This window comes from Protopterus annectens, chromosome 1.part1 (genome assembly GCF_019279795.1).
Source record: "Protopterus annectens isolate FY-2018-M chromosome 1.part1, PAN1.0, whole genome shotgun sequence".
In the NCBI taxonomy this organism is placed as follows: domain Eukaryota; kingdom Metazoa; phylum Chordata; order Ceratodontiformes; family Protopteridae; genus Protopterus; species Protopterus annectens.
The window spans coordinates 882,862,937-882,876,682 of NC_056726.1; the positions used below are offsets into that span (position 1 = coordinate 882,862,937).

At 34.9% G+C, this 13,746-nt stretch overlaps 1 protein-coding gene across 3 annotated transcripts in view; it reads right to left on the bottom strand.

Annotated features, from left to right (window-relative positions):
- FBLN7 (fibulin 7) overlaps positions 1-13,746 on the bottom strand; it is a 1,104,237-nt gene that overhangs the window by 410,475 nt on the left and 680,016 nt on the right. For 2 of the 3 annotated variants that reach the window (XM_044078936.1, XM_044078943.1), the window contains exon 5: positions 10,583-10,720. The exons of the other annotated variant lie outside the window; for it this stretch is intronic. In XM_044078936.1, the coding sequence (XP_043934871.1) occupies positions 10,583-10,720 (138 nt within the window). The remainder of the gene's footprint in view (positions 1-10,582; positions 10,721-13,746) is intronic. 3 annotated transcript variants of the gene reach the window in all.

The window sequence follows — 13,746 nt, forward strand, 5'->3', positions numbered from 1 at the left end:
TTTTTGAGATAGTAGATATCTGCAGCTTCTCCTATACAATTCTCATAAAATGCCAGCTTTTTCTGACTTGCACATATTTGTATCTGCCAAACAATTTGGTTTTCTGATATGTTTTGTTCTGAATCATGATAATTTCCTTCTTCATTTATTTGGCTCTACCTAATCTACTGAGAAAGATGTTTCTGTAATGGGATGAGGTGGGACAGAGATAAAACAGCTAATATCAGAGGATTTTGCATTATGTTTTTTGAATATTCATTTCTTCCTTTTCAGCTAAGTGGATGTCATGGGCAGTAGTTAAGTCCTAATAAATATACAGCTGTAACCACGGTTTAAATCTTCTCTATTCAGAGCAGAAAACCAATCTATCCAAACACGAAAGAGATGAAAAACTCACTTTTTATTAAAAAATAACAAAGCTTTTGGGAAAAAGACCCTTCCTCAGTGTTATATAATACATTAATAAGTAAAATTTACAATTCTTATAGTAAGAACCAGAGACCACATGACACAGCCAACCTATAACGAAACACAATAGAACACGGTTATTAATAGAACGTGCTGGAGGGACAGATTCATCACCCAGAGACTCCCTATGCTGTGGAACAAAATCCCAGTACATGTGAGGCAGAGCACCTCGCTGGCCTTGTTCAAGAGGAATCTTGACTAATGGATGGGAGATCGCAGATATACCCCAGGGATTACTTCAGTGTCACTGCTTGACAGAGGCACAGCAAAATAATAGGCATAGTTTTATTCAAACTAAAGGGGTGGCGAAAGCCACATAACTATGGGCTAGGCTTATAAATGCCCTTGGGCAGATAGCCTAGTATGAACCTATGAACCTATGAACCTATGAACCTATGAACAATTTAACAATTTAAAAAGCAATTGAAACCATTAAGGTTATACTACCCTTAAAGGAAACATCATTATTTTAAGAATATAGAAACTTGTAAAGCTTTACATAAAAGAAATTCAACAAACTTTTATGAAGCTTTGATAGAGGCATCATAAGATATACATTAATAAAGTAATAATAACCATTTTTTAAAAATTTTATAAACATTAATGATATTGTTTCTGTCTAAACTCTAAATGTGGTTTAATAGTAACAGTGGTGTTTAGACCAGGCAACTTATTAGCATTTAATCTAACTATCCATTTAAACTCAGCAACATCTAACTTATTAGTTATATCACCAGATCTTATACTTTTAGCTACTACTTTTAAAACTTTGAACTTGAAGTTATGCTTTTCATTATTGTCCTTTCTATGTTGTTTTAGGGCGTTAGTCAAAATATAACTAAAGCTATAGCTAAACGAAAATTAAAAGTTTGTTTTTATAATTTAACTTATAATGAAAACAAGGCTTATAAGTTATTGCTTAATAACAGATATTATAATTAAGCAAGCAGATAAAGGGGGCGCTACCGTAATATTTGATAGAAATGCTTATGTTGAGTTAATGCATGTTCTTTTGGATGATAGTGAAATCTTTAGAGAAATCACTTTTTCAGATGTTAAGAGAATTATCTATGATGTAAATATGTTTATATATGATTTACAGACACAAGATGATATCAATTTGGGTCTGTTTAATTTTTTTACTGTTTCAACACCACTTATCCCTGTGATTTATGGTATTCCCAAACTACATAAATCCTTTGTTAAACCACCAATGAGACCTATTGTGTCTGGTCGAGGCTGGTTAACAGAACCACTATCAATTTATATTCAGGAAAGGTTAAGTAAATATCTGAATTTATGTCACAGTTATATTAAAGATACAGGAGATTTTTTAAAGAAATTGTTTCAGTGGAATATAAAACCTAATGAACATGACTATCTGATGGTAACTATGGATATAGCATCTTTATTCACTAAGATACCCAATGATTATGGGATCAATGCTATACGTAGTTTTTTACATGAAAACACCAGTACCTCAGGTAGAGATATAGAAGTCCTATGCAGTATTCTGGAAATAATATTAGAGAAAAATGTTTTTATGTTCAATAAACAATATTTTCTACAATTGTCTGGTGTAGCCATGGGTACTCCCATGGCCAACACATATGCGAATTTAGTGTTGAGTCAATGGGAAAAATCCCATGTATATAGTGAAAAGAATTTATATAGAAATAATATTTTATTTTATCATCGTTTCGTTGCTTATTGTTTTTTTATATGGAAAGGGACACCTTCGGCCTTGTTGGATTTTGTCGCTTATTTGAATAATACTACTAATTTTCTAACATTTACTGCATGTTCTTCAGATACTAAGATTTCCTTTTTGGATGTTGAAATATTTAAAAAGGATGATAATACGTTAAGAACTACTGTGTTTCAGAAGAAGGTTCAAGTTAATAGATACACCCATGCGAATAGCATGCATGCAAACCATGTTTTTCAAGGTATAGTTAAAAGTCAACTACTGCGTGTGAGTAGATTAAATACTGACCTATATAACTGTGAACAGCAAATGAACCTAATGTGTGCAGAGTTTCTTAATAGAGGCTATAATGAGATCCAGGTTAATGAAATTAGGGATCGTATATTAAATAATAGAAATGATTATGCATGTCCATTTTTTGGTGAAAAGGTTTATCAGGTAAATGAGGAAAACAAGCCAAAAAATGAAATAAGATATGTTATGACTTATAATAATATGTCTAAATATGTGAAACAAATAATAAATAGAAATCGGCGTATACTTATGGCTGAACCACAGTTAAGTAAAATATTGGATGTTATTCCTAACTTTGCATATAGAAACATGCAAAATTTGAAAAGGAGGTTGTATTATAAGGATTTTGAGATGAATTATACATCACCCATTGGGAATAAACTTGGAACTGTACCATATTATAATTTTAGCTGTTGTATTGACATATGTAATAAGAAATCATTTGTACACCCGATAGATGGGATAGAATATATGATAGACTGTCATGCTACATGTAGAACTATTAATGTGATATATCTGGCCACATGTACAGAATATCCAAGTTTCTATGTTGGGAAGTGTTCTCGATCCTTAAAGGAAAGAATTATTGAGCATAAATCAGAAATGAGGCGTTATATTTTGACTAACGCCCTAACACAACATAGAAAGGACAATAATGAACAGCATAACTTCAAGTTCAAAGTTTTAAAAGTAGTAGCTAAAAGTATAAGATCTGGTGATATAACTAATAAGTTAGATGTTGTTGAGTTTAACTGGATAGTTAGATTAAATGCTGATAAGTTGCCTGGTCTAAACACCACTGTTACTATTAAACCACATTTAGAGTTTAGACAGAAACAATATCATTAATGTTTATAAAATTTTTAAAAAATGTTTATTATTACTTTATTAATGTATGTCTTATGATGCCTCTATCAAAGCTTCATAAAAGTTTGTTGAATTTCTTTTATGTAAAGCTTTACAAGTTTCTATATTCTTAAAATAATGATGTTTCCTTTAAGGGTAGTATAACCTTAATGGTTTCAATTGCTTTTTAAATTGTTAAATTGTTCTATTGTGTTTCGTTATAGGTTGGCTGTGTCATGTGGTCTCTGGTTCTTACTATAAGAGTTGTAAATTTTACTTATTAATGTATTATATAACACTGAGGAAGGGTCTTTTTCCCGAAAGCTTTGTTATTTTTTAATAAAAAGTGAGTTTTTCATCTCTTTCGTCTTTGGACAGTAGTTAAGTCCTATCAGCCAATGCAACATAAATACACCAACAGCTTCCATGGATGTGAATATATAAGTTATTATGAAAGAATAAAATATTTGAACTTGTGTAGTGTCTCGTATAAATATTTAGGAGGAGATCTCAAGTCAGGAATATAAGGCATTTAGAAACAGCAATCTCTGGGAATGTTTGAGTTATTAAAAAGTAGCAGAGAATATGACAACTTATGTAGAAGGTTCTATAGGAATGAGATGTGTACTAATTGGTTCTCTAACAGAATAGCTGATGCAGGAAATAGACTACAAAATTATATTAAAGCAAACACTAGTTTAGATAGTTTAAAGACACCATGGACTCTGGGAATGACTGTTTTGGTATATTGGCAGGCTAGAAGGGCATTATTGCCTGTGCTTGAAATATTTCTATGCAAATATGTAACAATTTAATTAAGCAACAAGATGGAACAAAGCATAGATTACTGCATATTATATGGCAGTGTTAAGCAATAAGTTCTCATAAGATAGTTTACCTGATAGTATTGATATTACTTTTATTTAAATGGGTTTCTATTGTAATTGTTATGCGTGTTTTACTACTATTTTAATATGCCTCTGTATTTATACACTGTCTTACTCTTTTATGCTGTATGTTTATGTGTATATTAGGTTAGTATGACTGAATTCCTTTTCTGTTGTTGTGGGGACCAGTGTTTTTTCTCTGCGTGCACTTTATTAACTTCCTATTTCTTCCTGGCTTGCTTCATTTCCTGCCTGCGGGGTTTTTGCTTTTATTTTCATTTGGAGATTTATCACTGTCCCTGACCAGGTATGTACGTCAGTTTGAATTTTAGTTATTTAGTGGAATAGGGGGGGGGGGGGTCTGCTATTAGGTGCTTGTCTTTTTCTTTTTTTTTTTTTTTTTTTTTGTGCATGACCAAGTTTGGTATTTTATCTCTATTAAATGGTAGCACTGGGTATTTGTTCCGTGAGGGCTCGTTGTGGGTGGCTCAGTGATATTTTACTGTAATTTTTATTTATAACAATGATTTTGTTTCTTAGAGGACATAATGGAGAAATATCAGTCCTAATGTTACTTTAATTTGTTCAGTCAAGTTTGGAGTTCAGAACTAAATGCAATGCTATGATGCTCCACCACCATTTCTAAGGGCTACATATCCATCTAAAAGAGTGGGTTCAGTAAATATTCTTCTACAAATGCAACAATGGAAGTTACTTGCATGCTTATACATTTGAATAATTCTCTTCTAAAATATAAGAGTTTGTCTCTGATCCAGATATTAACATTGCACAATACGTATTTCCATACATGCAACAGTGAGTCAATAAATAAGTCGGTGAATTTGTACAAAAATAACTCTCAGACATACACAGAGATGAATGTTCTGTGCATCACAGTTTCTCCAAGGCTGGACTGAGGTGATCTGGTATCACTAGATGGAATAGTAATTAGATTATGATCTGTAAGACATATGTTTTCTTCCAGCATGTCCCAGTCTGAACAAGAGAATTATCACAAAACAGCTGAGCATGTGGCCTCCAAACCAAGTATGAGATTATCTTCCAAACACATTTTACTGAGGACTGTCAGGTTGATGGAACAAATTAAGTCTATTCGCACAAGAACATAGGAACAACACTAGGTGATAGATCACAGGAGACATATGATGCCTGGTCATATACACTTAAAAGCTCTTGACACTCTTTACAAACAATTAATAGTATCCATCTCCCCAATTAAGTGGGTTCATGCATGATAACCTTGATATAAATATGTGCCTACCTATGCAATCATCAAGACTAAACATAAAGCAAAGTAGCACTTTGCTTGACCATTATCAGTAAATTATTCAATAGGTTGGGAATAATTTGAGTTTGGAGCCTATCCCTCCAGTGAGTCTTATTTTTTGTTGGTGTAGATTTATAGAACCACTGGCTTTTGTGAAGAAATATGAGGCCAATATAGGATTGTGTCTTTCACTGCACAAAAAAAAAAAAAAAAAAAAAAAAACAACACACAGGTCACCTCAAAACAGCGCGTAGGCTTCGGAGTAAAAGAAGAGTTGTGTTAATCTATCAGAATAGTCGAAGGATTTTAAGGCCTTTAATCTTATTGGTTAAAATTTGTTAGGGCTTTTCCCATTGAGTGATGTGCTTGGATTAATAAATACCAGAGGGGGAACTGTATTTGATGATGGATTGAGTAAGGGAAGAGTGCAGTTGTAAGGTTCATAGGTTCATACCAGGCTATCTGCCCTGGGGCATTTATAAGCCTAGCCCGATTGTGTTTGGCTTACGCCACCCCTTGATTTGAGTATACTGTGCCCTTTTTAAAGTTTAGTTTACTGTGCCTCTGTCTAATAGTGACACAGAAGTAATCCCTGGGACAAACCTATGATCCCCCATCCACTCATCAAGATTCTTCTTGAAGAGAGTCAGTGAGGTGCTCTGTCTAACATGAATTGGAATTCTATTCCAGAGCGAAGGGAGCCTCTGGGTTATGAATCTATCCCTCCAGCATGTTCTATTTATTTCTGTGCTGAGGTTCAAGTCCCTCAAGCGCGTGGCTCTAAGGGATTTAGATTTACTGAGGTGTAGCATGTCCATTAATTCTGGGTTGGACATAGCTTTATATGTCAGGCATAGATCGCCTCAAAGTAGGCGGTATGCAACTGAGTAGAGCTGGAGTTTTTTTAACCGAGCAGCATATGGCATCTGTTTGAGTCCCTTGATCCTCCTTGTGAGGTACTTTTGGGGTCTTTCTAATTGCTGCAGGTGTCGGGTAAGGTACATCCCAAAGGGGGCATTGTATTCTATGATGGGCCTGATGAGGGATGAATAAAGGGGCACGATTACCTCTCTTGATCTAGATGTGAATCCTTTCATGATGAGGTGGGCTTATGTAGAAGGTCTTTCTAACCACTTTGGCAATGTGGTTGTCAAAGGAGAGATTGCTATCAACTTGGGTCCCCAGATCCCTAATTACTTTCTCTGTACTTAATGGGTTACCACCTATGTGGTAATTTGTGGGCACATTGTTTTTGCCAAAGGGTATGACTATACACTTTTTGGCATTTAGCTTTAGACCATGGCTCTGGCACCAGTTATCTGTCTCTGCGAGACCTTTTTGAAGGATGTTTGTGTCAGCTGGAGAGTCGATTATGTCGCCCAGTTTGCAGTCATCTGCGAACTTGGTGAGCCATAGTCCTCCCACGTTGGCCTGTACCTCAGAAAAGTAAATACCGAACATGATTTATTTGGATCATGAACATATTTTGGGGTAAATTAAGTGAGATAGATAGAAGGATTTCTTGGCTATGGTGTAAAAATGATCATCTGAGAGACAGTCTTCCAAATAATGCCCATGTCTCTTATGAATGTATCTGTTTGAAGATGAGAACCACTTATAACACATGCGGTGGGAGCAGCTTTTTTACCAAATGTTACTGTGCTGCACTTTTTTGCATATTCCAGCACTTTGTGAAGCTGTTTAGTATAAGTGGATGAGTGGACAATAGTGTCCAGCTTGCAGCCATCAGCTAACATGGTCAACCACAATTCTGGGCTATTGGCTTGAATATCTCCAAACTAAATACCAAATAGCAAATCTCAGAGGGTTAATGGTATGAGCTACTAACAGGCTTTATCCTGTAGGTCTAAGCTGAATTCCTTCAGTTTTCAATAGCACAGTATGTACTTTTGAGCAAGTCACTTATCCAGACAGTGTTTCTGGATCATTTCAGAAAAGAAGCTCCTAAGCCTAATCATCTTACACAAATGAACAAAAAAGTCAGTAATGATTGCAGCATTGCTTGTGATAGACTAGTACTGCACAGTACTGGATAAGCATTTGAAATGTCTGGACTCACAATGCCAGAATGTTGAGTCCGAATGACTGAAAATCTGGACTTATATATACTAAATCCGAGATTTCTCACAATATTGCCTTTCCTACAAGGTACAGTCATCTTGATGTTAGTACATTTTGGGGGATGTGGGGAGCTTGTCCCCTGCATAAAACAGGTTTAAATTTAAAGAAGACTAGTGTTCAGTATTTGCTTTTCTCCTGTATTTCTGTCTTTTTTTGTCATCATTTTGGGACTCAGCACTGCAAGTCTCACCATTTCAATAGTTATCCATAACACTATCATAGATAATATACTGGATCCGTCACACGTCTCCTACTAGAAACCAGATATCAGTGTTTGACTAATGGCAGACTGCCTAGCAGAACCCAACATTCATATCAGGTCACCATCCTTGTGGTCCCCCAGTAGATGTTTGGTAACAATGAAGGATGATAAGATGACAATAATTCTTTCTTGGCGAACAACTACCTAGTATTTTGAAAACAGTTAGGGACTACTTATCAGCTGTAGTAATGCATCTGTTTATGTGCTTTTTTTTAAAAAAGAATGATTCTAACATTGATTTTCAGTGCGTCTTTGAACATAAAAGTTTAAAAGAGTACTGTGCTGTTTCTGGCCAATTCTGCTTGTTTTAAGACAGTCCTATAAAATGCCTGATTGGTGGATCCCTGACTGTATATCATGGTGTGACTTATCAGACTTGCATTACACAGCTGACCTATTAATACACAACTGCAGCTTAAAAAATGCTGACCCTGAAACATAATTAGCCATTACCAGACAGGTAATGTGTCATTCTCACTCCTCATTCTCCCCACAGATATTTTCTGCTGGACCATCTCCTTTTTACTAATTATCTCTGTGATGATTGAGGATACAGTGCTTGGTTGTGATACTCTACATGGGATTTCATGGTTGCATTGACTTAGACAACCACCATCAAGCCTTACCCAAATGTTATTCGGTCAGCAAGTTGTATGACGATGCCAGCACAACATGGTTATATCCTCCACTCATATGGAGGATATAAACTCAGCATCCCAACCCCTTCTCTCAAATGTGTATCTGTGCTAAAATACTTTGCTTCTATCAACGATAAAATGTTTACCTAATATTGCCCCAGTATTTCAAAAGGAAATAAAAGGAAAGCTGTTCCTGACATATTCAGCCTTTGTCTTCCTGACTGCACCCCCAATAACCAGGATCTATCTATTCCTAAACTCATTTCATCAGCTTCTATTGAATGGTCTATCACAGGCATAGCAATCATCTAAATATACAACAATAGTATTCAGAAAATAACACCCTGGTTTTTTGCATGAATCATGGAGGTTACAAGTATTATTTTACATTGTTTATTATTCCCTTATTAATATTATATAATTAGACATGTTATTTTCCTGGATAATTCTACATCTCGTGTCTTGAGTGACCTTAAGTGGGAGAACACAGTGGAGTTTTAATACTACCGCTGCCTTTATATTCACAAACTATGGCAACCAAAATAAGATGATTAATGAGACATATGGATTACAGTGTTTTCTGATAAGCAGCAGGCAGAATATGAAATCATTTTGCTTCTGGTCAGCATGGACATGGCCAAAAAGATGGAGTTTTATTAAGTTTATAACTTCATAAATTCAAAGACAGAATTTTAGGTCGATTAGCCATCAGGAAATGCTGATTCCTCCAAATATGGTTTGTAGGCCTTTCTATCAGCCCACGTATTTAAATTTTTCTTAAAAGTTTCCCAGCTCGTAGATTGTTTAGCAACATTAAATTAAATGTCACTCCATAGTTTTGTAATTCTAATAGAATTATACTAAGACCTCATCACAGAATTGCCCATTTTCATTATAAACTGCATATTGTTATGTTATGCATTTTAACATGAGCATTAACCTCTAAATTGAACATGATTTGCAGAGCTGGATCATAAAAAAAATTGTATGCCAAATTTAATTTAGCCCAATTAACAGACACTAAATAATTTTAATGTCTCACATCATGATCCATATCCCATGTTCTTCAGCTGCACAATTTTTTTTGAAATTTCCTCTGAACTCCCTCCAGCTTTCTCAGTTGTCCTCTTGTACAGGCACAGAAGGAATTATAATAGTCAAACAGATGTCTGATATAAGTTTTGAATACTAGTGATAATACCCTGTCAATTAATTATTAAAGTTGTATCAGAGTGCCTGGAGAAAACATCATGACCTACCAGTTGTGAATCGTACTCAGCACTGTAACCTGACATCCTTCATAACAAATCTGCTTGCCTGAAACAGAGATGGCAGCCCCACAGACCACCAGAGTATAGTAAAAAGACAACCAGACAGTATTCCACAGTATTGACAGGACACTGCATGTTTTGACATCTAAACTATCTTCTTTGGATTCTCAGTTGTATAATAGCTGACCACTGGCTAAGCAGAATGAACTATCTAGCAAACAGTTTTCAGGATTAGCAAACTATGATAATGTGGCAGATGGTATTGTAGTATTATGCTGAAGTTGCTGTTCTAAGCAATTATTTATGTATTTACATCCTGATTTATTAATACTAAATGTATTAACTGTTCATGCTTACTGTATTCTGTTACTTTTTGTCTTTGCCTATTTGGCAGAAGTAGTGGCTGAAAAGTGTCTGAAGACCAGTTCACTCGCTTGATTAACAAATATAATAAATAAACTCATTTTATGATTGTAGGTTACTGCTATGTCTCTGTCTGAAGCTCTGTAATATACGACTAGATATGACTAATCCAGGAGTTATACTGACAGCAGACAAATTCAGTTGTCTCGATTAATGCAAAAACATGGTAATTTGAGTTTTAACAACTGAAAATATTAATTGTAAACAGAAATAAGCATGGACATTTAGGAGGCAGTCATGTGTACTTGATATTATTTGTTTTGCTACTAAATTATATTCCTCTTCACATTGCTTACTGTTAATGTTGGAGTTAGTTTTTGTAATATTTTAATGATGTATTTGAATTTGTACATACCCTGACATATGCTGTTGTCATATGTGCCACTCATGTGGAAACCTGGCTCGCAACTGCAGTGGTGAGTCCTGTCAATCTTTGCACATCGTGGTTTCCTGCTGAAGGCGGGGTCATTCATAACACTCCATTCTGGGGGAGCTAAAGCATGTCAAAAAAGAAAAAAAAAAATCTGAACCCAATGCACCATAACTTTAATAAATGAGCATTTCATTCTGACAAATGAATATGTTATAACTGGGATACCCATGTGTATAACAAGTTGTAAATTATGCCAGAAATAAGATTTCTAATAATTTTATTTTAAATCTCTTTAAGGTACTAGCATCATACATTGGGGCTCTTTTGTACTTATTTTTACTTTAGCCTTGTTTCAAAAATATGCTTACTGTTTATTTCACACTTCATGCGACCCTTTAGGTATTTGTTTTTATTAGCTATTTTCACCAGCAGAAAATAATAATTTAGGATATTAATACCAAACTATCTGCTTATTATGACACAACTCACACTTTTTGGGTATCTCAAAGATACAACATATAGAATATTATGTAAGTAACTTGGTCAACATACTCTAAGGAGTGCACAAATTATTTCGTTTACCTAGTCATCAATAGACACATTTTGACTGAACAAAAGGAGCTTTATGGTCATTATAAGTTTTGTCTATGGCATAGTCCTAAAAGACAATTAGTTCTTTTATTTCAGTAAACATCTCTTTTATTTACCTGTGATGCATAGACATGCCTGAGGTGCTCTCAAAGCATCTGTGCAGTTAGCATTCCACAGAACTGCTTACTGTACTTTACTGGGCATCATTTATTAAGGCCTACTTTCATGAGTAAAGGGTGAGACCACATCTGAATGAGATGTGGAACACCAGCTACCCTAAGAAACTGAAATAAATAGCACACTGACATATAAGTTGCTATGAGTACTTCATATTAAATGCAGCTTTTTGTTTGACTTCAGAGCAGATGAATGCACAAATTATAAAAGCAAGCATCCCAGTGCTGACCTGTAGTAGTTGTGAAATGGCATCCATCTATTACACAGCCAGGAGTCAGTACAGATAGAATACGGGCTATACTCAGGTGACGGAAATAACTGTACAGCAGGAATAACTGTACAGTGTCATTGGAACCATTTGCAAGATAACAGGTTAAGATATAATTGTACTGTGTACTCATGTGAATGTTTTTTTATCCGGTCTGTGTTTGTAAATGGTCACTTCTGATCAGTGCACTACCCCAGTAAACAAAACTAAATGAATAAATCAACAAATAAATAAATCAACAAATAAATAAATAAATAAATAAATAAAATGACAGTTTATTTTGCTTTAGAAATAGAATGAAATCTCACGCATGACTTTAAATCCATATTTCATACTACATGGAATTAAAAGAAAAAATGCATTTCCTGAATCGCAGTATAATTTACCAGAGTTCATCTCCAAAATTATCTGTTTTTTTTTTAGATTCCTGTTTAAATAGGGGTTTAGTATATCTCATCAAAACTGCACTCCTTGCATCAAAATAACCTGGCTGAAACTCCCTGACACTACCAATTTAAGTTCATAAATACTTGAATCACATGCACTAAAGGCTGTACAGTGTATTGGTAAATAGAATACACAGTGTTATTCAAAGTATTTTTTTACCGGAGGCAAGCACTTCTGCACTCCCCATGTTAAGCCTTTTGCCCAACACATCCCTTTTCACTTTATTTTTTTTTCTGAATTATGTTGATGAAAGTTGATATGCCATACTATGTATTAATTATTTCAATATTATTCAGTTAAGAGTGTTGGATTGCATTGCTTAATGCCTTTTATATTTTTAAGGACCATCTTGGCTTCTTTTCTTTTCTTTGGTCTAATGCCTTGCTCAGTATACTTAAGTTCCATTAAGGAAAAGTCGTTGGGATGGTTGATTGAATTTTATGCATCATGGTACACTTTATCTCATTTAGTATGCTTATTCAAACCAGAGGTACACTTTAAGTGTTTTCCCCTTCTCTCTACTTTATTACAGCTGTGGATTTGGTATACATATAAATATATACAGATAGCCAGACGGATAGACAGATATAGATATATAGATGCAGATATAGATATAGATATAGATGCAGATATATATATATATATATATATATATATATATATATATATATGTAGAGAGAGAGAGAGAGAGAGATAGATTTCATATATATATATATATATATATATATATATATATATATATATATGGATCTATCTTAGTACATCGACATTTCAAAATAGCGAAAACGGATTAACCGACACGAGAAGATCGAAAGTCACTTCACCGACGCCAGAAGATCGACAAGGCAGAAGACCGACGGAGGAAGATACCGACGCTGAGAACACTGCGATGGGGAAAGGATGTGTAAGTATGCGGTAGTGACGGACGATAGGGTGCGAGTAAGGTAAGTGTGCGATGCTGGTGTTTTGTAGGGGTAGGGGTGGGATAAGGGAGTTAGGGTTAGGGCGCGGGTTAGGTGAGTGTGCGAGTAAGGTAAGTGTGCGATGCTGGTGTTTTGTAGGGGTAGGGGTGGGATAAGTGAGTTAGGGTTAGGGCGCGGGTTAGGTGAGTGTGCGACAGTGACGGACCTTAGGGTAAGGGTTTGGGTTAGGGTTGTAGATAGTTGTGTATGTATGGGTTAGTGTTCGTTTGTGAGGATTTTGGTGTGCTTGTGTTGTGTGTGTGGGTGTTGGATAGGGGATGTGTTTTGTTTGTTGGTATGATGTGTCGGGTGTATGCGATGTCGTGTTTGTGAACTGTCGATCTTCTGGCGTCGGTGAAGTGACTTTCGATCTTCTCGTGTCGGTTAATCCGTTTTCGCTATTTTGAAATGTCGATGTACTAAGATAGATCCATATATATATATATATATATATATATATATATATATATATATATATATACAGATATAGATATAGATATAGATATGGATGTGTATATACAAGCTGAGAGGATGAGGGTTTCACTGGGATTTTTTTGCATTCTTTTACTTTTTCAGGGGTACAAATTCTGAAAAGAGTAACCTGTAGTTTTGTAATGTAACAGAATATATGGAAACTGTTTTGTCCTTCTATTCTTTTTTTTGAGTAAGTGATTTTTGAGGCTTTTTGGTAATTTTGCATT